A 20,586-nucleotide genomic window follows, 5' to 3' on the forward strand; every position below is an offset into this window, starting at 1 on the left:
AAGTGAAGAAAAACGACCAAAAACCCAAATGCTCCTCATTTGTTTATTTTTAAGTTTCTTTCATCAAAGGCAAAAAGATTCCGCTCATTCTTTTCTTTTCTTATAGAAAATGGAAACAAAAGAAATTTGCCTCGTACAAACATTTAAAAATGACAAACGGAAAAAAAGAAAGAAGAAATGCTGTACAGAGGGGATTCACACACACACGCACACACAGACACACAAACTGAGCTGCTGCAGACAAACACAAGAACTTTAATTCTTCATGTGAAGTTTGAACCTGTTAAAATGTCAAGTTAATGGATGTGAGACAAAAATAAACAACTTTTCCCCATAAGTCCTGAAAATCTGATTCTCAGTGGTCGTCACCGGCGCTTGAAACAAAATGAAAACAGGTTCAGCAAAGAAATAAAGAAGAATAAAGGCTTCAGCCTGAAAAGTGTCGGCTGCGTTTCTAACTGGAGCTTATTTACAGAATGGATAGAACCTTCTGCACCGGTTCTGATTCACTGACGCTCACATGATCTGGAGAATAAGACGACCTCTGACCTCTGGGACGACCAGCAGAGAGTTAGTGTTGGATGCTGCCGGAGCTTCAGACGAACTGGAACAGACTTTGACACGTTCATGGTTCAAAGTGGTTCAAAGTGGATTCTGCTCGGTCTGGAGAACCTTCACGTGTTCGCAGGAGAAAACGTTTCAGTCCCGGTCTGAGAGTTTTCAGATAAACGAGACGAGAACGTTTCTCCAGTAAATATACGAAGTGAAAAAGATGAAGAACTGATTGAAACTTTCATTTATCACAATAAAATGTGACTTTAAGTTAAATCCTCAGTTGATCTTTTAGAGATTTGAGCCGCTGATGAAAAAGTTTCACACGACTTCAAACTGTTGCTTAAAATAAAAAACGGCCTCAACACCTCGTCTGAAACCGAATGGATGAAGATGAACATCTGAGAAGGACTTCACCGTTTGAGCTCCGCCCACACGGACACGTCTTCTCCAACCACCACAACGCACACACGTCACATGACCGTCCACTGGTCATGTGATGCAAACAGGAAGTAGATTGTCTCCTCTGCAGTTGGTTGCTTACTAACAGAGGAACAGTGATGGTGAAGAGTCAGAGCAGGTGGAGCTGTCACTGACAGGAAGTGCTACTGACAGGACGTGTCCCTGACAGGAAGTGCTACTGACAGGAGGTGTCATGTGACTGATGAGAACCAATCAGGAAGAGAACGTCTGCGTCTGCATCTCTGTCCGGTGGCGTTTACTCTGATTAACCATGGCAACAACACCAGCGACTGAAAGAACTGCAGCGTGTCCGTGTGGGCGGAGCCTAACTTTGAGTTAAACCTAATGTGAAATCAGTCGAGTTCCATTTCTCACATCTACACTGGTTTCATGTTTTCCTTGATTTACACTTTTTATTGGTTTGAATCAGTAGCAAAGTAAAATAACTTTTATATCTGAGATCCCTTTTCTGACCTCGTTCCCCAGAGATCCATCTGTCAGCACAGAGTGTGGGGGGGGGGGGGGCTGCTGCGTGTTCACTTCTACACATGAAGGCATCACTTTGGTTCAAGCATATTGCTCCTCTACCTCATTCTGATTCATATCTCTCTCTCTCTCTGAGCAGAGGAAAGTTAACTCCTCAGTCTCTGTGTTTCTCTTCGTTAGTTCATGATTAGCAGGGGGGGGGGTTGCATAGCTCAGAAAACAGACAAAAGGCGTTAGTGAAAAATGTGATGAGAAGAAGAAGAAAAAAAAAAGAAGCACCCATTAGTCCCCAGTGAGCGACGGCACAGAAAGGTCCCGGTGCCCAGAAGCCGGTCGGGCCTCAACAGAGATTCAAGCTTCCCAAGATGAAACAGTCAGAGTTGACCCGAGCCGAGCCGAGCCGAGCCGAACCGAACCAGCTCCACGACGAGTCCCAGTGTGCGTCGGCCTGTGTGTTATTTGTTGCGCAGCAGCTCCAGCTGGTCCTGGTACTCCGTGAACAGTCTCTGGAAACGCAGGTTCTCTCCGATGACGGGCAGAACCTCCCGAAGCAGCTCCCGCTTCCGAAGACCCTGAGAACACAGAGGACCGAGCAGTGAGCTCCATGGAGAGAGCACGAGGTGGAGGCAGGGTTCACAAATATGATGCACTTCAGTTATGACAGTGGTTATTTAGACCTTTGAGACCAGAACCTTTGAGACCTGGACCTTTGAGACCTGGACCTTTGAGACCTGGACCTTTGAGACCTGGACCTTTGAGACCTGGACCTTTGAGACCTGGACCTTTGAGACCTGGACCTTTGAGACCTGGACCTTTGAGACCTGGATCTTTGAGACCTGGACCTTTGAGACCTGGACTTTTGAGACCAGGACCTTTGAGACCTGAACCTTTGAGACCTGAACCTTTGAGACCAGGTGCGATGTCTGCAAGCTCCTCCCTTTACAGCCGTGTGAGACTTTGTTATATTCAAGACACAAGACTGATGAACTTCAGTTTGATTCTCTGAAACACTTGTAGCAACAGAGAACTGCTCTGAGTCTAAGTGTCAAGAAGAGTTTCAGACAATGGACGAGAATCTAGATGACGGGAGCGATATCGAATCAGAATAAAAACAACGATGAGAATAACTAAGAAGAAGATTCCGACCCAGACGATGTTCTTGCTAAAGTTTAAAGATGATTTACAGCGAAAGACAAATGTTAAAGCTTTTGTAAACGTTGGTGATTCTGTCAGCGCTTCTGAGGTTTCAGTTTCTTTGTGAACGTACCAGAGTGGTGGGCTCCCAGGAGGTGGCAGCAGACTTGTGGACGGGACCCAGCAGCTCCTTGCAGAGTTCTCTGAGACGAAACTCGGAGCCTGGACGGAGGAAGACACACATCAGAGGAAGCCTTGGTTTCCTCACACTTCATCTACAGTCACACGTTCATCATGGCAGTAAGTGAGGAGACAGAAAGGGTTCCGAACCTTCGTTGACGAGGAACCGGGCGTAGATGAGCAGCCAGTACCGATACTCCTGCGCCGACTGGAGGGTCAGAGCCGCCGCCAGCTGGTTCTCCAGGAAGGCCAGCGTCATGCTCTGCTGCAGGTGGTGGGGGGTGGAGGAGAGACGGGACGCCAGGCGACCAGCACTGCAGGGACCACAGAGTTAATCATCAGTGGACTGAAGGTTTGAATCCCCTGGTGACTCAGTTCGATGCCTGGTCTTATAACCGAGGACGCGTTCATTTTAACTGAGATTAAAAACTGTCGTACTTGAGGTTGCGTCCCTGCATGACAGCCAGCGGCCCCGAGGACACAGGTGCATCATGGGAAGGCAGGCAGCTCCTGAAGTCTGCACACTGAACCAGCGAGTCTCCTTTATCTGCTATCAGAGTCCTGAGGGGGACAGACAACAGGTCGTTGAGTCAGACCATGGAGGTCATTAGGATTCATGAACTACACACTGAAGCTTTAAGCTGGATACGAGACACTCATCTGTTTTGTTATGTCCAACAATTCTAAACAAACACACAAACCGAACCAGCTCAGGGTCTCACCAGGTCTCCAGCGAGGAGCTGAAGCAGAAGGACTTCCCGTTGGAGAGTCCGATGACGGGCACCCCCTGCTGGGTCAGCAGAGACTGAGACACCGTGATGTCCACGCCTGCAAGAGAGAGCTGGTCAGAGACAAGGAGCACGACTGGACTCTCAGATTCTAAGTTACTGTAATCAACCAATTAACATCTCAATCATTACTTTAACTAATTATTTAACTTAATTTACACTTAAATAAAACCTGGGTGTTTATGTTTTGATTTTCAAAGTGTTGGACAAACTGTTCTTGGACGTTTCTCACCAGATAGAATGTTCCTCAGAGACTCGTTCTTCACGAGCGCCTTCTGTCTCTGAACGTCCCTGTGAAGACAAACCACAGATAAACAAACTGAAACCAGTGGAACCACCGTCTCCATCAATGAGTTCATCGTGCACGAGCACTGACCAGACGGAGAGCGCCGCCCCGGCCGTCAGAGCCATGACGAAGTGGGCGGCGCAGTGGAGAGCGGACACCGGCGTGCCCAGCTGGATGGCAGGAAGCAGCCGCCGGCCACAGGACGAGAACACAGACAACATCCTGTCCTCACAGGCCACCGCCAGGACGTCACTGAGGGACAAGAGGACACACATGAGATTCTGTTGTTGATGAACAGAACCAACCCAACGACTGGGTGACGTGTGGGCGGAGCCTCCACCTGCTTCCTGCAGCCGTGACCACTGAGCTGGGCAGCAGCGTGTTCCAGTCTCGTCCATCTCTGGAGCATCGCAGCTGGCTGAGCTTCGAACCGGCAACCAGCGACACCTCGTTCTCCACCTCCAGGAACACCGACGGCTCCATGCTCACCTTCACACAGACACACAAACACACACTTTCCCTTAAAGACTTCAGCTTCAGCCAGAAGAACCTTTAAGGAACAAAAGGCTCCGAGACGAGTGGAGCCAGACGGGCTCTAACCCCCGACGGGCTGAAGTCAGGCCTCACGTTGGACACACACATTAAACCCACAGATAAGGACACAGAGGATCAGACGGCCGTTCACCTGCAGACTGAAGGATTTCTGTGTTTTGGGCGTCGGCAGCCGGAGAGCAGCGACCGGAGCTGGAGCAGCCGTCACTCTGCTCGGCTCCCGCTCGGCCGGAGGAGTCACCTGACAGGAAGAGGAAGCACAACACACTCATCACCCCCCCGAGCATCACAGAGCATCTCCCACCAAAGAGCTACCTGCACAGTCTCACTTTAATGTTTGTTCTTTGGTTATTTGATCATTGACTGGAGCCTCGTCTCTACCTGAGTGAAGGGTTGGGCCATGGGAGCGGAGATCTTGTCTTTCCTGGGCCGTCCCTTCTTCCTCTTCTCCACCACCTCCGCTCCGTCCATCAGCAGATCCGGCTTCCTCTTGCTGAACGACAGGTTTTTGTTGATGGTGGCCATCTTGTCCTCGCTGTCGCTGCTGGAGTCTTCTTTGGCTTTTACGTCTTTCAGGACAGAGACACCGTCTTTGGGCCTGAAGGACAAACAGAAGAATCTCAGTTTGCTTTTTGAACGGATTCTTTGCTTCTCAAAGTTCTGCTGCGTCACATTTATGAACTATTGAAATCTACTTCACTTGAACTGAGACCTTTCTAGAGGCATGAGTCCAGAGATGGAGGTGATGACGGCCGTGATGCCCGGCGTGGCCTTTGACCTCTCGGTGAACCTGGAGTCCAAAGCTTTCATCGGCTCGATCTTGGAGGCGGACGTGAGCAGCAGAGTGGATTTCACACTGAAACACATGGAAACCAGAAAATGAGACGAAGAGAAGGAGGTTGACGAGAAAATCAAGAGCGATCTTCATGTAAAACAAAGAATAAAGGACGAGTGTGAGAACAGAAGAGAAAATGGAGGTGGTCTTGTACCCGTCTTTGTTGTCCTCCAGGCCCTTGAGGCCGCCGGCTGCAGAAGAGGTGAGCAGGAGGTCACTGCCGGGCCTCAGCCCCAGAGAGGAGGCCGGTCCTGGGCAGGAGTCCGAGCTGATCTGAGGGATGAGATGATTGGACATGGAGCAGCCCGAGGGCAGGATGGGGACGCTGTTGAACAGAGCCGGTGAGAAGTCCCTGCAGAGACAGAGGAACAGTGATCGTCTGCTCCATCGTACTGAGATAGAGGACATCAGGACGTTGAGACTCACCCCGTGTCCAGCTGAGCGATGCACAGCGGCGTGATCCGTCTCCGGCCGTCCGCGGTTCTCGTCTCCACTTGTTTCTTCAGAAGGTTCTGCAGGAAAATGACCCGTCAGAGAAATTCAAGATCCAAAAAAATCATAAATAAAATTATAAAACCATGAAGACTTGAACATGTGCCAAGTCGGCTCTGAATCTATTCTCTGTTTCTTCTGCTCTAACGTCTAAAGGCTCGTTCACACCTTGTTGAACCTGAACATCATTACAGTGTGTGAAACTGTAAACTTAGTATTTTAATGGCAAGAAATTAATTAATATACAATGAATTAATATATGATCCTTTATCAAATGCCTCAGACTTCTGACTTCGTCCCTTGAAGATGATTTCTTTCCATACCTTCCTGATGTCCTCCAGAGACTCCCCGTTCATCACGCTGTTGAGTTTGGGGGCGGAGGACTCGGGCCCGGCGCTGCCCGGCCCCGCGGTGGCCTGGGCCGAGTTCTGTCGCTCCTGCTGGTACTTGAGCATCTCCGGGTTCTCGATGATGGTGGTGGAGAGCTGAGCCTCCGTGCTGGTGATAGCCAGACTCTTCCCGTAGATGTTGGAGTGAATGCTGTTCTGTACGTCGGAGGGAGAGAGAGCAGAACTTTGATTTGGGTTCTTTTGGTGCTTGAGAGAAAACAGAAGTTTCTCCTTTGCTCTCAAAGGAAAAATGTTATGTTTCAGTTTTCTATGGTAGTTTGTGCAGAGGGTGAAAATCTCTTCTCTGTCTCCAACGATTGATTTTGTGTTCTGAGATTAAATAATTGAATGTGTTTGTGTTAGGAGCCGGATGAGAGTCTTACCTTCTCCTCCTCGCTCAGCGGGTCTCCCAGTTCATCCAGTGAGAAGTCCAGGTAGGCCACAGTGCCGTCCATGGAACACACCAACATCCCCAGACCCGTCAGAGTCCTGACACACACACACACACACACACACACACACACACACACACACACACACACACACACACACACACACACACACACACACACACACACACACACACACACACACACACACACACACACACACACACACACACACACACACACACACACACACACACACACACACTTTGACTTCAGTTTTGGGTCTTTCACCGATGACAGATTCAGGGAAACAGACACAGACTCGTGTGTCCGTGTGTGGCAGGAGTAACTCACCAGGAGATGTCCATAATCGATTTATCAAAGAGATCGTGAATGACCACCAGGGGGCGCTTCAGTGAGGTCAGCTGGAGAGAGAGGAAAGACGTTAGGACACTCGTGATCCCGTCATGTATTCTCCCTCGAGGTGAGGAACATTCCATCGAACACGGAGGTCGTCTCTAATTCACTCTGTGCTTTTTAGCTAAATTATCAACTCGCCAACAATTTTTGGAACTCAGATCGACTGAAGAGACTCGACAACCCCCCCCCCCCCCCCCCCCCCTTCTTTAAACATGAGTAAGGTGCATCATAAACTTTCAAACCCAAACTGACCCAGACGGAGAGCGAGCGGTCCTTGCTGCCGACGGCGCAGCAGCAGTACGGACAGCTGGGTTTCGGGGAGCTGCCGTTCTTCTGTTTCTTCTTAAAGATCTTTGGGTTGAATTTCTGCAGAGAAGAGACAGAAAGGTCAGAACGTGGACGAGACCCGAGGGAGTACATCGTCAACTGGACGAAGACGAGGGTAAGACGTCCTCACCACCACGGTGACAGCTTTGCGGTGACCCACGAAGTCCATGTTGGTCTTCCAGCCGTCCCTCTCCACGATCTGGGCCGTGGGGCCGGAGTTGTTCATGGCGTGAGCCGACACCAGATACTGACCGTCCGGGGACCAGGACAGACGCAGGACGTGGGTCGTCCCGCCGCACTGAGACACAGAGAGAGAGAGAGAGAGAGAGAGAGAGAGAGAGAGAGAGAGAGAGAAGAGAGTGAAACTGTGCAACAGGACAGAAGATACAGAAATATCCACCTGAAGAAACGAGGTAAACACAGGAGGAGCACTGAGGAGCACGTGTGTGTACCTCGTTGAAGGGTTTGGTGATGTTGGCCTCCATCTGCCAGTCCATCGTCCTCCACACTTTGAGGCTGTGGTCGTCGGCCTGGGAGGCGATGTACTTCCCCACCGGGTCCCAGGTCAGGCCTTTCACCAGCCCAGTGTGTCCCCGCAGACATGTGACCATCTCTGGAGACACAGAGGGACAGAGGGACATGGATGAAGACGGACTCAGACATAAATCCTACTCCAACGACAAGCAGCACCAGATTTAATAACAAAAAGTACAGATTCATTCAAACAAACACTGATAAACTCAGGGCAGCTTTTTAATAACGTGAATTAATTGTGTGATGATATGAAATCAACTTTTGATGGATCCACGTGTTTGTGGAGCCGGTCGAGTTTCAGCTGCAGCTCTAACGTCGGAGCAGATTCTCGTACCTGGGAATTTCCGAGCGTTCCAGATGACGATGGTGTTGTCGACGCTGCAGGAGGCCAACCACACGTCGTGAGGAGACCAGGCCACGTCCATCACATCTACAGCACACACACAGACACACACACACACAATCAGATATCAACGTGTGAGTCTAGAGAAAAGTCAAAGTTAAAATGTTACTCGTTAAGATACTAGTACACAGTGTGTTTATATGTGTTACAGTGTTCACCTGCACATCTGACTCATTGTGTAACTTGTGGGAACATAGTGTGTGTACATGCCGCATAATGTATTGTTGTGTTACCTCCGGTGTGATTCCTCAGGATGGTGACGCACCTCCACTGCTCCACGTTGGCCAGTTTACTGCTCGACCCGAACACTGTGCTCGGACCGATGAATCTGCAGAAACACACACAAGCAGACACACACACACACGGTCAACACAAACGAGCAGCTGACTCAACAGGGACAAGAACTAATCCTTTGCACTAGAGCATTATCTCTGATTTGTATTTATGACCTGAAGGCCACTGTTGGTTTTTGTATCATGAATTTTTTATTGAGAATCATGGAAATGTCACGATATCAACTTCTACAGATTTGGTTTCATCTCTACTTGTTTTGTTGTAAATGCATCATGTGTATTTGCTGATTGTGTGTTTGTACGTACGCAGCTCTCCTCCACACCATGACCAGCTTGTCGTCTCCTCCTGATGCCAGGTACAGTCCATTGTTGGACCAGCGCACACAGTTCACACACGCTGCACAGACACACACACACACTCGTGTTAACTTTGATAGTTTGACGTCAGAACATGTCTTTTGCAGCACAACGCATTTCTGAGCAGAAGAATCGTTGCAGTACTTTACTCAATAAACCAAAAGAAATCCCTCTTGGATAAGAACCTGAAGACGTGTTGTGTTTTAATCCACAAATATTACATTTCTACGCACAACGCGATGATTTGACTCAACAACAGATATCACAACGGGGCTGGTTACCTAGGTGATTGTCCATCTGGCAAAGCATCTTGGGAATACTCTCGTTCTTCTCGTCCTCCTCGCGGAGGACCGGCGCCATGTTCCAGATCATCACCTTTCCAGAATCCTCCCCTGATAACAAATACAACACTTAGAAAAACAACAACCACAAAAAATACACAACCCGAACACACACACAGCTGATTTTCTGTGTCATGACAGTGGTGAAGACAACCCCCCCCCCAAAAAAAAAAACAGTTCAATGGGTCCAGGAGATTAATCTGAAAACCTCACATGTATGGAGAGAGAGGAAAGCATCAAGTATATCTATAACCTGAGGCTACAGGAGGATAACATTATGATATCCATTCAGTGCATGTTTTTAAAAAAAGTGAACATTTCTATAATTATCTGTCCATTTCCGAACAAACCAGTGAGCAGTTCTCTTACCTTGTCCACCAGTTGCAAACTTTGTGCCATCAGGATGAATGTCCACTGAAAATATGGGTTTGCCTGAGAAACACAACGTCAACAACACAAACAGGTTATTATCATAAGAGAAGAAGAAAAAATAGATTTTCACGGAAAAAACATCAAACGTGATCAAGAAATAATGAACTGAACTTGTTTCTATAAACTTGGCTTCAGGCGGTTTGTCTGGGATTCGGACTGGGAACCATCTCGCTGTGAGACGATGGTGATAACCACTGCACCACCATGCCGCCTGCTATTAATATTATTGCTATATGTGCAAATACGTATTTCTTATTAAGTCAATATGTTTTGTTGTTGTTGGTGTGAAGCAGTTTAAGATGAATCTGGTGTAGAAAAAGTTTGTTTACAAATAAAAATGAATATTACAATGTTTACCTGCCTTCTGCTCTGTCTGTGTAAGTTATATATTAAGATTTAAATGTAGAACAAATCACTCGTTCTTTGTTTTCTGACATTTTGTTAAGGAAATTTCTCAAAACAATACATATCTGATGGTTGCAGGGTTCAGTTCAATTCATAAATGTAAATAACTTATTTATATTGTTTTTTATCTCGTGTAGGAAACACTTTAATGTTGCTTTTATCATTATTATCACATTATCGGTTGAATTTCAGTTATGTGTACATTTATCAATTTCCCTTTGTTATTTATCAACAACAAACATCTGTTGGTTTATTGAGAGGTTCTATTGTGTTCTATTATTTGAAACCACTTCCTTTGTGTGAATATTGCTCCTTGTTGAGACACTTTTATTGTTGTTGTGAAATGTTTTATAAGAAATACAGATAACCCTGATTATTGTTGTCATTAGCAGAGGTATGATCCTGGTTGTGTTACCCTGCTGGTTGTGTGTTTATGTGTGTGTGTGTGTCCAGTAACTACAGTTTATAACTTGATGAGGTGAACACTGTTTAACAACAGGAGCTGGTGAACTTCTCCATCAGGAGCGGATCGCCTCCATGTGAGAGCTCGTTAGCTTCGCCCTGAACCTCGACTCCTCTCTGGGGTGAACTCCACTGACAGCCCCCGCGGCTCGGCTCCACGCGAACCCTCAGAACCGGGACCGGGACCGGAACCCAGCCGGGCTCGATGGGCGTCAGGATGTAAGATGGAGTCGGGGCGAGAGCCCAACTTGGAGGCTGTGGCAGGTCAGTGGAGCTAGCAGTTGAGCTAACAGGCTAACGAGCTAGCTGCGGTTAGCAAACATTAAGATGGCAGAGCCGCTGCCGAGCTACAACCAGCAGGTGAGTTTCACTTGTTGACTTTAATCCGGTTCGAGGGAGTTCATCCCCGGGGGGAGCTCGTGTGGAGCTCCGCCGTCGAGTCCCGCGGACCCCCCCTCCCGACAACAAAAGCCCGAGTGGCTCCCCGGCTCCCGGCGGGCTCTCACCGTTGTGGCTCACCCAGCTCGGCTTCAGCAGCTTCATGGTCACCGACACTTTCTTTACCCTCCTCCGGCCTGGGGTCGAGAAAGAGCCCGTCCAGCGGGCGGCACCGGGCGGGGGAAGCGACTCGAAGCTCCGGCTCTTTGTCTCAAACTCTGTGCGACACTTGTCCGCGTGTGTGCCCCAGCTCCATCACCTCCGCGGCGGCAGCGGCAGCAGCATCATCCCGGAGACTGCGAGCCCGAGCAGCGGCGACGCACCGGAGGCTAACCCGGACCAAGAGCGAGGTGACACCGGGGGCAGCTCGGGAAGCGTTTCCGCTGCTTTTGACCGCGCACCGGAAACGTGTGTCGGGCAGATGTCACAATAAATCCACCGGGTGCAGACTTTAAAGGATTTGAAGTGAAAATAAAACTCAAAGATATTTTAATTTATCACGTGTTTTACATATTCTTAAATGGAATCAACTGGATCCGATAAAAACAATATAATAGCTACATTACCACTATATTTACAAGACAGAGTTTTTATTTTGAAGGGAGTTATATCCTGTATTGCGGAAACTCGGGAATTTAAACTGCACAGAAAAGTATCAACAGTTTTCTTTTGTTCGATTTAATCTGAGAATCGAACCAACCGGAAAAAACACGTAGAATCTGTAACGTTCTAATGAGAAGTGCAATAAATAAAATATGAAAAACATAATGTGGATAAAACAGAACGGAAGCACGACACAGGATCACTTCATTCAGTCCGACCTGCTACAGGTCATAACGGGTAGAAAATAAAATATATTAAACATTTTAAATAAATAAAATCGTCTTAATGAAATCTAATCGGGTGCAGAATTTCAAAGTTGAATGAAAACATAGATACTTACCAACCGTAATTAAATAAATTCTCAGGAATAAACCCAGTGCCTCTTATCTTTACTGTCCGAATTATAAGAATCATTTATTTTTCAGTTTTGATAATGACAGTGGACCCACAACACCTGAAGTCAGAGTGAAATATAATGCTGTATAAATGACTCAGGGTAAATTGATGGTTTTAAGATCGTTATTCCAGAGTTTAACATGTGTTCTAAGTCACAGAAGAGACACAGACACACAAAGAACTTCATTCGATCCTGTTCAGACTCAACCTAGAGTGAACTTTTATTTATTGTCTCTGTTTCATAGCTTCACTGAACTCATAGCAAACACCACGATCATTATTAATAATTATTTAAATTGTAAAAAAAAGTTTATCCCAAGAGAAAATATTTAAAATACACATCCATGTTATCTCTACAATTTATAATTCTACTGATGATAGTGTTTGACACATTATTCATCCACATAATCATGGGATTTTTTAAAACTGAATTAAAAGTGGAAAAAAATGTATTTTTAAATTCGTTAAATCAAACATATTTTCTTAGTAAAAATCAGTTTGGGAATAATAATTCTCAGACTGATATTATAAAAAGAACAGAGAAGAAAATACAAAGAAAATCCATAAACATTTTAGTTTCTTTCCCCAAAATACAACCCCGGAACCCATTAAACTGTAATGCCCTCACTTAGTCTCCTTTCTTTGGTTTAAGTTAAATGTTTTACCTTTAGTAACAAAGGACAGATACTTAACCCATTATACTGTTCCTGTGTTCATGAATCCCAGCTTTAAAACAACATAGTTAGTGCATATATTAAAACTTCAGACTGTCCCACACGCCAGAGGAGAATTTAAACCTGCATGTCAGTTAAGAGGTGAGGCCTGCAGGGGGCAGTGTCGAGTTGTGTCCTTGGAGGTAGCGTCTTCCTCACCGAGGTCACAGTTTCCCTCCGGAGGTCGTTTGTCTGCTCGCGCTCACCCGAGCGTCTTAGTCCATTTTTTAAAATCACTTTTCAGATCATGCAGCTGTTTGTGAAGAATTCAAACTGTTTCACGCTGAATGTTCACAGAGGATTTTCCTGCAGCTGCTGGTCCGGCTCACCGACCGGAGGCTCCTCTGAACGTGGCTTCGATCTGCTCCAGCGTCTTGCCCTTGGTCTCGGGGATGAAGGCCATGGTGAAGATGACGTTGAGGATGCACATGGAGGCGAACAACCAGAAGGTTCCAGCGCTGGTGAGAAGTATCTGGAGGTCAAAGGAGCATCGACAGGGACGGATCAGAGTGAGACCATTACACAAATCCCCACCATCACCAGACTCCTGGTGTCCCTGTGGTGCTGAGACTCACCATCATATCCTGGAAGGTTTTGGTGATGAGGAACGCCATGCTCCAGTTGGTCAGGACGCAGATGGAGCTGGCAACCCCCCGCACTTTGACGGGGAAGATCTCCGACATGATGAGCCACGGGATCGGACCCCAGCCCAGAGCGAAACCTGAGAACACAACCAGTGATTCAGGTGGTACGACACACACACACACAGACACACAAACCCCCGTGCTCATCCGCTGACCGACTCTCCAGTTTAAAAATGGCCCCATCTGCTCCGTCCGACTGGTTCATGATGCGGATGCGTCACAGCTGCGTGTGCACGGCGGTCTCACCTGCGATGAAGACGGCCATGCTGGCGAGGGCGAGCCAGGTCAGGTCCGAGTGCGGCTCGGCTCCGAGGAGGCTCAGCGGGGGGGTGCCGCCATCGTGGATCCTGGACATCAGGTAGAAGTAAACTCCGAACGAGGTGGTGCTGACCACCATGGCAGTTCCTTGATTATCAAACAAAAACAATCTGTGATCAGTGAATTCAAATTAAGAGATTAAGAGATACGTTTATTTGTACCAAACACATGCACAGACATAAACAACACACTCATGCAGGTAGGTTAATTTATCCTCTGCTTTTGACCCATCTGGTGCAGGACACACAGAGCAGTGAGCGACCATGTGCGGCACTCGGGGAGCAGATGTTGGGGGAGTAAGGTGCCTTGCTCAGGGGCACTAGACAGGGTAGGGAGACTCTTGGATTTTTGGACAGATCAATCCAGGTTCGTCTTTTGTTGTCTCTCCGTGGAGTCGAACCAGAGACCTTCTCTGCCCATAGTCCAAGTTTCTGCCACTAGACCACCGCCTCTCCATCAGATCAAATGAGTAAAGAAAAGGATCGTGCTCTAAATTACCTGAAATGATGAGAAGCACTTTCCTTCCGGCCTTGTCCATGATCAGCGCCGCCACCGCAGTGACCACGACCTGAATCAGACCCACGATCACCGACGCCAGGTCGCTCTCCTGAAAAACAACACACTCACATCTTCAAGAGGTTTCACCACAACAACGTGAACAGACTCATTTGTATTTCATAACAAAAAGAAGGGACCCAGTATAGAACCCTGTGGTATCCCACATCCCAGTGATCGGACTGGTATGAACGAACCTGATTCAGGCTCATCCCACTGAGACTCATCGCTCTAACGAGATGTTTAATGATTCCTTTGTGTATACAAATTGTTTTTCACCATATATAAATTAAATCTGTTGAAGTTTATCAACCAGTCTTTTGTCAAATTGAACGTATGTATATAATTAACGATTTAAAAACCCTCTTACTTTGAAATGTGCTTGTTCAAATATGGTCTCAGCGTAGAACATGATGGCGTTGATCCCCGTGAACTGCTGGAAGATCATCAGCATGATGCCGATCACCAGCGGCTTGTAGACGCCCGGGTCCTTCAGGTCGGACATCTGGAAGCCCGAGCCCTGAGAGGAACACGGGACAGGTCAGATGTGACCAGCGAGACTCGGGTTGACCTTTGACCTTAACAGTCCCTGTCCTGTGGTGCTGTCGTGGTCAGAACATCTTCGGCCTTCAGGCGTGACCTCTCACTCTGTTCTTTATTCCTCAGCTCCATCACAAGCCCCACCTCCACCGTCCTTTAAACCTCCACCCGGACTCACCCGCTCGTCACAGCCGCTCTCGATGCGGGCGCACTCCCACTCCACGGGGGCGTCCGGCCCCCGCAGGAAGCGCAGGGCCTCCTCGGCCTCGCGCCGCTTCCCCTGGGACAGCAGGAAGCGAGGCGTCTCGGGCATGAAGCACATGCACACCATCAGCAGCGTGGGGGGGACGGAGCAGCAGATCGCCAGCCAGCGCCAGTCCAGGAAGAGACCTGCAGAGGAAGTTCACAATGAAGCTGATCCTGGTTCACTGCTCAGAGCTTCTGGAAGGAAGTTATGATATCTGTCAGCAGGAAATCAATAAGTATGGGATCATATGGAATCTTTAACAATATGCTGAGCACTGTTCTTCATATGGAATCTTTATTCACACCTTCTCTCCCCCAAAGCTGCTTTCTGCTAATCTCTGCTCACTTCATTCAAGTGTCTGTTTAATGTAGATTTTAAAAGCCCATTATTATTATTATTACTATTATTAAAGTTTAGTATTTCTGTGTCGGGAAGAAGCACATTATTAACTTTTCACTTTCTTTAAAGTTCTGAGAAACAATGTTTTTCAGAACTTTAGTTGATTTCATAGAGAATAATTTCTCCATCTTTATGAAACAATGAGACATATTCAGAGGACAGACATTTATGAGTGGGTGTAATGTGGTTTTTGGGGACGTATGAGTTCTAAATAAATCATTTAAATAATAAGAACGTAAGGACTGGTGGTCCGTCGGCTTTAACCAGCGACCAGGAGCTGCCACTGGTCGACACAGAGGAGCATTGTCACGTCCAAGTTCCCTCACGAATATCTCCGTCTAAAAATATCCTTCTCTACTGATCTGATTGTTCCACTGAGTTCTCCACAATGACCACAGTGTGGAGCTCTGGGCCGAGCAGCCGCTGGTCTGTGATGAAACAAACCACATTACGTGAGATCCACTTCCTCATCCTGAGACAGGTTATTCCAGATCGTGGTCGACTTCTCTTCCTTGACACGTGAATCCGCCCTTACATTTAGAAAACTCTAAAAAGGCATCTGGTTCATGAAACCATTTATCTGTCCAGTGAATAAAAGAGACGTTTATTCCAAATCCAGCAACAAACATGTTTTCAGAGCTCATGAAGTTGGTTTTGTTGGTTTTGTCCAGATTTTCCAGTCGTTTGACATTTGAGCCTCGATCCAATGAAAGAAGAGACTTTGTTGTTCCAGTGAAAACTGTTGACAGTGAATTATCCAGAGGAAATCAGCCTCATAAGATCTAAGAGGAGTTCCTATGGAAAGAGATCATGATGTCTACAGCTCAACCTTGCTGATCGTTTTACATGACCCATCATCCTGTTTGGTCTTTTCTAATCTTTCTGAATCCTCAAACTTTCTGATCATTTCTAGGTTAATATAATTTATCGGAGGTCACAGACTCGAGGTATCGGCCTCGGCCTCGAGTCCAGCATCGTAAAAACAGCTGATTTATTTCGCCTTCATCTGATTCCTGGATTTAACCACTAACGGTTTAATTTTTAACTTTATTATAATCATTAACACAACTCAAACAATCAAACACACCAACAACCCAAAAACCGAGTCTCACGCCCGCTGCACCACGTCCGTCATGAGACCCCGGTGTCACGTGACCTAATGGCATGCAGTTAACAAGATTAGGGAGCGAGCAGCCATGTCACTCGGGGGGGGGGGGGGGCTGCTCCTATCTGAGGACGATCGGTCACATGACAATCAGCTCCTGCTCGTCTCAGCAGGAGAAGCTTGTTCAATCATCACAGAGTGAATCAACACACTTCAGATAAGAGCACAGATCCTGAGTCTGTGTGTGGAGGTTATAAAACTCAAGATATAAAACTCAATGTTATAAAACTCAATGTTGCTTCATTTCACAGCTCGTAACCTGCAGCTTTGACCTCGAAGGGCTTCTTCATTCACAGCTCACTCAGGGTTCAACCTCCACCGAGGCCCAACAGTTCAAACTCAATCAAGCTGCAGCAGATCACAGACTCACGAGTCGTCTGAACGAATCAGGATCCGAGTTCTTCTCTGACAAATCAGGGAAATGTGGAAAAAGACCTTCACAGAAAGAAATCGTGGGATTTTTGTCCGGATATAAATTCTGGATCGAGGCCAAAATGTAATGAATTACTTCATGACCACATCCTTCCACCAAGTTGAGAGGAAATGAGTTCATTAGTTTTTAAGTAATGAGAAACAAACGATTGGACTCGGGTGAAAACTTCCAGCAGAGGAAAGGATCTGATCTGAGATCAGAGGCTGCCATGTTGAAGACGTCATTTGAAGCCGTGATCAAACGTCTGGTTTCATCTCCTGCGTTTCTTTTGTTTCTCTTTCTAATCTTCACTTCACTCAGTTCCACAGACCTGGAGTCAGTCGTTATTAAATGACTTTGTATAAAGACACGTAGAGTATTCAGAGCGTACATACCTGCCAGATAAACTCCCATGATGCCGAGCACCACCATGAGCTGCACACAGGAGCCAAGCGTGCCGCGGACCCGCTCGTGGGCCATCTCAGAGATGTAGAGCTGTGAGGAGACACAGGAGGACACACAGGAGGAGACACATGAGGACACACATGAGGAGACACATGAGGACACACATGAGGAGAAGCACAAGGAGACACATGAGGAGACACAGGAGGAGAAGCACGAGGAGACACAGGAGGAGACACAGGAGGACACACATGAGGACACACAGAAGGAGAAGCACGAGGAGACACATGAGGAGATACAGGAGGAGACACAGGAGGAGACACAGGAGGACACACATGAGGAGACACATGAGGAGAAGCACGAGGAGACACATGAGGAGACACAGGAGGAGACACAGGAGGAGACACAGGAGGACACACATGAGGAGACACAGGAGGAGACACATGAGGAGACACATGAGGACACACATGAGGAGAAGCACGAGGAGACATATGAGGAGACACAGGAGGAGACACAGGAGGAGACACAGGAGGAGACACATGAGGACACACAGAAGGAGAAGCACGAGGAGACACATGAGGAGACACATGAGGAGACACAGGACACACATGAGGAGACACAGGAGAAGACACAGGAGGAGACACAGGAGGAGACACAGGAGGAGACACATGAGAATGTTTATCTGATTCTTTCATTACTCGTTAACCAACATTGATTCATTTCCTGTTTCACTGATTAAAGTTTGGTTTGTAAAACAGCAGAAAAAAGAGAAAATGCTAATCACTAATTACCAGAAGCTCGAAAAGTCATTGATTCATGTTTTTAATGTTTGTATGAAGCTTCTTTGATTCACTGATAAAGTTAAAGCTTAGTTTTTAAGGTTTTCCTGTAAAAGTACCTCAGATACACAAGTAAAATCACAAGTAGAGTTTAATTTAATTTAATTGTGATGTAATAGTCGTCGGGCTGGAGGCCGCGAGGCAGGAAGTCAGTGTGTGAAAGTAGACAGTGGACAGAAGCTTCATCATGGACATTGAAGCGTCTCTTACCGGGACGACCAGGGACGTGACCCCGCTGGCGAGGCCGGTGAGCACCCGGCCCACGTACAGCATCCACACGTTCTGCGCCGCGATGATGATGGTGAAGCCGAAGACGAAGGGCAGCGAGCAGAACATCAGGCTGAGCTTCCTGCCGATCTTCTCCACCATCCAGCCGCCCAGCAGCCCCCCCACCGCCGCCCCCACCGTCACTATGGACTGAACCACACCACACCTCAGGGAACAAGCTCGGCAGTTTGATCTGCTTCTTACATTTGGGTGTGACCAACTTTGATATGGAAAGTTATTCAATTAAAAAGTTGACATTGAAATTTCTTCTCTTAAATAAATAGAGCTGCTGATTCAAAGAGTAATAAGCTTTAAATTCTGCTTCAAATAAACACTTAGATCTGAAAAGTGAATTTTAAATCTACTGGGTAGAAAGTCTCTGTTGACAGACGAGGCTCGGCAGCAGGTTTCTGACCTGACGTGAACCTGCTGAGTCATGATGTAACTCTGCTGATCAAACACTTCACACAGTGACTCATCAACACATGATGTCATACCCCGAACCAGCTGGCCTGCACGGCGTCGAGCCGCAGCCGCGGGTCCGAGATCTGCATGAGCTCAGGCAGCGCCGGGGAACTGTAGCCCAGCACGAAGCCGAAGCTCATCGGCCCCAGGACGGACGCAAACGTGGCCAGATACAAGTTCCTGTTCCTCACTTTGCTGCAGACACACACAGACACACACAGACACACACTTCATTCAGAGAGAACTTCACAAGGATTCGGATTCACAACAAATCACACAGGTCGAATAAAAAGCACATCACATAAGAGAAATAGTAGCATCTTTGAGTCTGTGTGTCCTTGTGTCTCTGTCCCTTTGAGTCCTGTGAACTGACCTCAGGTAAGCCTCCTGCTCAGACATGAGTCTTTGTCTCTCTGTATCTTAGTCTCTGGGTGTCTTTGACTCCTGTGAACTGATCTCAGGTAAGCGTCCCGCTCAGACATGAGTCTTTGTCTCTCTGTATTTTAGTCTCTCTGTGTCTTTGAGTCCTGTGAACTGACCTCAGGTAAGCCTCCTGCTCAGACATGAGTCTTTGTCTCTCTGTATCTTAGTCTCTCTGTGTCTTTGAGTCCTGTGAACTGATCTCAGGTAAGCGTCCTGCTCAGACATGACTCTTTGTCTCTATGTATCTTTGTCTCTCTGTATCTTAGTCTCTCTGTGTCTTTGAGTCGTGTGAACTGACCTCAGGTAAGCGTCCTGCTCAGACATGAGTCTTTGTCTCTCTGTATCTTAGTCTCTGTGTGTCTTTGAGTCGTGTGAACTGACCTCAGGTAAGCGTCCTGCTCAGACATGAGTCTTTGTCTCTCTGTATCTTAGTCTCTCTGTGTCTTTGAGTCCTGTGAACTGATCTCAGGTAAGCGTCCTGCTCAGACATGACTCTTTGTCTCTATGTATCTTTGTCTCTCTGTATCTTAGTCTCTCTGTGTCTTTGAGTCGTGTGAACTGACCTCAGGTAAGCGTCCTGCTCAGACATGAGTCTTTGTCTCTCTGTATCTTAGTCTCTCTGTGTGTCTTTGAGTCGTGTGAACTGACCTCAGGTAAGCGTCCTGCTCGGAGATGAGTCCGGCCGGGTCCTCCTCTCCTCCGCCGTCCTCCAGCAGCCTCCTCCGCTCACTGGGAGTCTCCATGCAGAAAGCCTGACTTCACCTCCTGTGCTGTCTTCAAACCATCAACCTCAGGTCGGACTGAGTCACAACAACAACAACAAAAACAACAACAACAACAGCAGCAGCAGAAGCAGCAGCAGCTGGAGGAAGAAGAAGAGGAAGAGGAGCAGCGGAGACTGAAGCTACATGAAGCCGTGAATGGAGCGCGGATCTCGGCCTGACGCTGCCTGCGAGCCGGGTTGTTTCTCTGGAGCTTCACTTCCTGTTACTTCCTCACTTTGCTTTGTCAACAAGTCAGTCAGCTGATCACCGTGTCCGGCTTCCTGGGTGGATCTTTTCAGAATAAGAGACTTCCGGGAGGCATCGGAACAGAGTAACACTAACACGTCACCGTCACGTTCTGAGAAATGCAGGTTTCTAGTTTGTATTAATTTGTATAATAAAGGTATTAATTCTTTATTGTGGGTTTCAAATGTGTAAACGATGAGAATCAGTTACAAAGTGGACGAACTTCCGTGT

General features: G+C 47.3%; 2 protein-coding genes across 5 annotated transcripts; both read right to left on the bottom strand.

The window, feature by feature from the left end:
- Positions 1-29: 29 nt before the first annotated feature.
- On the bottom strand, positions 30-11,326 carry LOC133935729 (protein HIRA). Of its 3 annotated transcripts, XR_009913872.1 has the most exons (26): positions 11,026-11,326; positions 9,590-9,652; positions 9,161-9,271; positions 8,829-8,919; positions 8,463-8,557; positions 8,161-8,256; positions 7,745-7,905; positions 7,423-7,590; positions 7,218-7,331; positions 6,900-6,970; positions 6,540-6,645; positions 6,091-6,312; positions 5,702-5,787; positions 5,430-5,627; positions 5,141-5,296; positions 4,822-5,038; positions 4,574-4,681; positions 4,229-4,377; positions 3,979-4,140; positions 3,835-3,893; positions 3,537-3,642; positions 3,253-3,375; positions 2,965-3,128; positions 2,768-2,856; positions 1,171-2,072; positions 30-1,138 (listed from the first exon to the last, which is right to left on the bottom strand). XR_009913872.1 is itself a non-coding variant. In XM_062381268.1 (25 exons), exons 1-25 carry the CDS (start codon positions 11,060-11,062, stop codon positions 1,956-1,958), a joined length of 3,069 nt encoding a protein of 1,022 aa, XP_062237252.1. In that variant the 5' UTR covers positions 11,063-11,326; the 3' UTR covers positions 30-1,955. The 3 variants fall into 3 exon arrangements, 2 of the variants coding, with proteins under 2 accessions (XP_062237252.1, XP_062237253.1); XM_062381268.1 differs by having other exon boundaries at positions 30-2,072; XM_062381269.1 differs by having other exon boundaries at positions 30-2,072; positions 5,153-5,296; positions 11,026-11,325.
- Positions 11,327-12,138: 812 nt separating this feature from the next.
- On the bottom strand, positions 12,139-20,341 carry slc2a8 (solute carrier family 2 member 8). 2 transcript variants are annotated; one of them, XM_062381289.1, is made up of 10 exons: positions 19,994-20,341; positions 18,955-19,117; positions 18,401-18,607; positions 17,345-17,444; positions 14,905-15,116; positions 14,557-14,706; positions 14,130-14,238; positions 13,560-13,718; positions 13,245-13,390; positions 12,139-13,141 (listed from the first exon to the last, which is right to left on the bottom strand). In XM_062381289.1, the coding sequence occupies exons 1-10, from the start codon at positions 20,086-20,088 to the stop codon at positions 12,995-12,997; spliced, it is 1,488 nt and encodes a 495-aa protein (XP_062237273.1). In that variant the 5' UTR covers positions 20,089-20,341; the 3' UTR covers positions 12,139-12,994. The 2 variants fall into 2 exon arrangements, with proteins under 2 accessions (XP_062237273.1, XP_062237274.1); XM_062381290.1 differs by lacking the exon at positions 19,994-20,341 and adding an exon at positions 19,644-19,684.
- Positions 20,342-20,586: the final 245 nt, after the last annotated feature.

Source organism: Platichthys flesus, chromosome 3 (assembly GCF_949316205.1).
Source record: "Platichthys flesus chromosome 3, fPlaFle2.1, whole genome shotgun sequence".
NCBI classification, from domain to species: Eukaryota; Metazoa; Chordata; class Actinopteri; order Pleuronectiformes; family Pleuronectidae; genus Platichthys; species Platichthys flesus.

Bases quoted from the DNA above. Each gene is read 5' to 3' on its own strand.
- LOC133935729 (XM_062381268.1), bottom strand. From the start codon at position 11,062: ATGAAGCTGCTGAAGCCGAGCTGGGTGAGCCACAACG. The intron at 6,646-6,899 runs GTGAGTTACTCC...TGTGTGTGTCAG, and splicing joins TCGATTATGGACATCTCCTG to GACTCTGACGGGTCTGGGGA. The intron at 3,643-3,834 runs GTGAGAAACGTC...TCTCTCTTGCAG, and splicing joins TCTGAGGAACATTCTATCTG to GCGTGGACATCACGGTGTCT.
- slc2a8 (XM_062381289.1), bottom strand. From the start codon at position 20,088: ATGGAGACTCCCAGTGAGCGGAGGAGGCTGCTGGAGGACGGCGGAGGA. The intron at 18,608-18,954 runs GTATGACATCAT...GGTGTGGTTCAG, and splicing joins TGCAGGCCAGCTGGTTCGGG to TCCATAGTGACGGTGGGGGC. The intron at 14,239-14,556 runs GTAAGAGGGTTT...GTTGTTTTTCAG, and splicing joins TTGAACAAGCACATTTCAAA to GAGAGCGACCTGGCGTCGGT.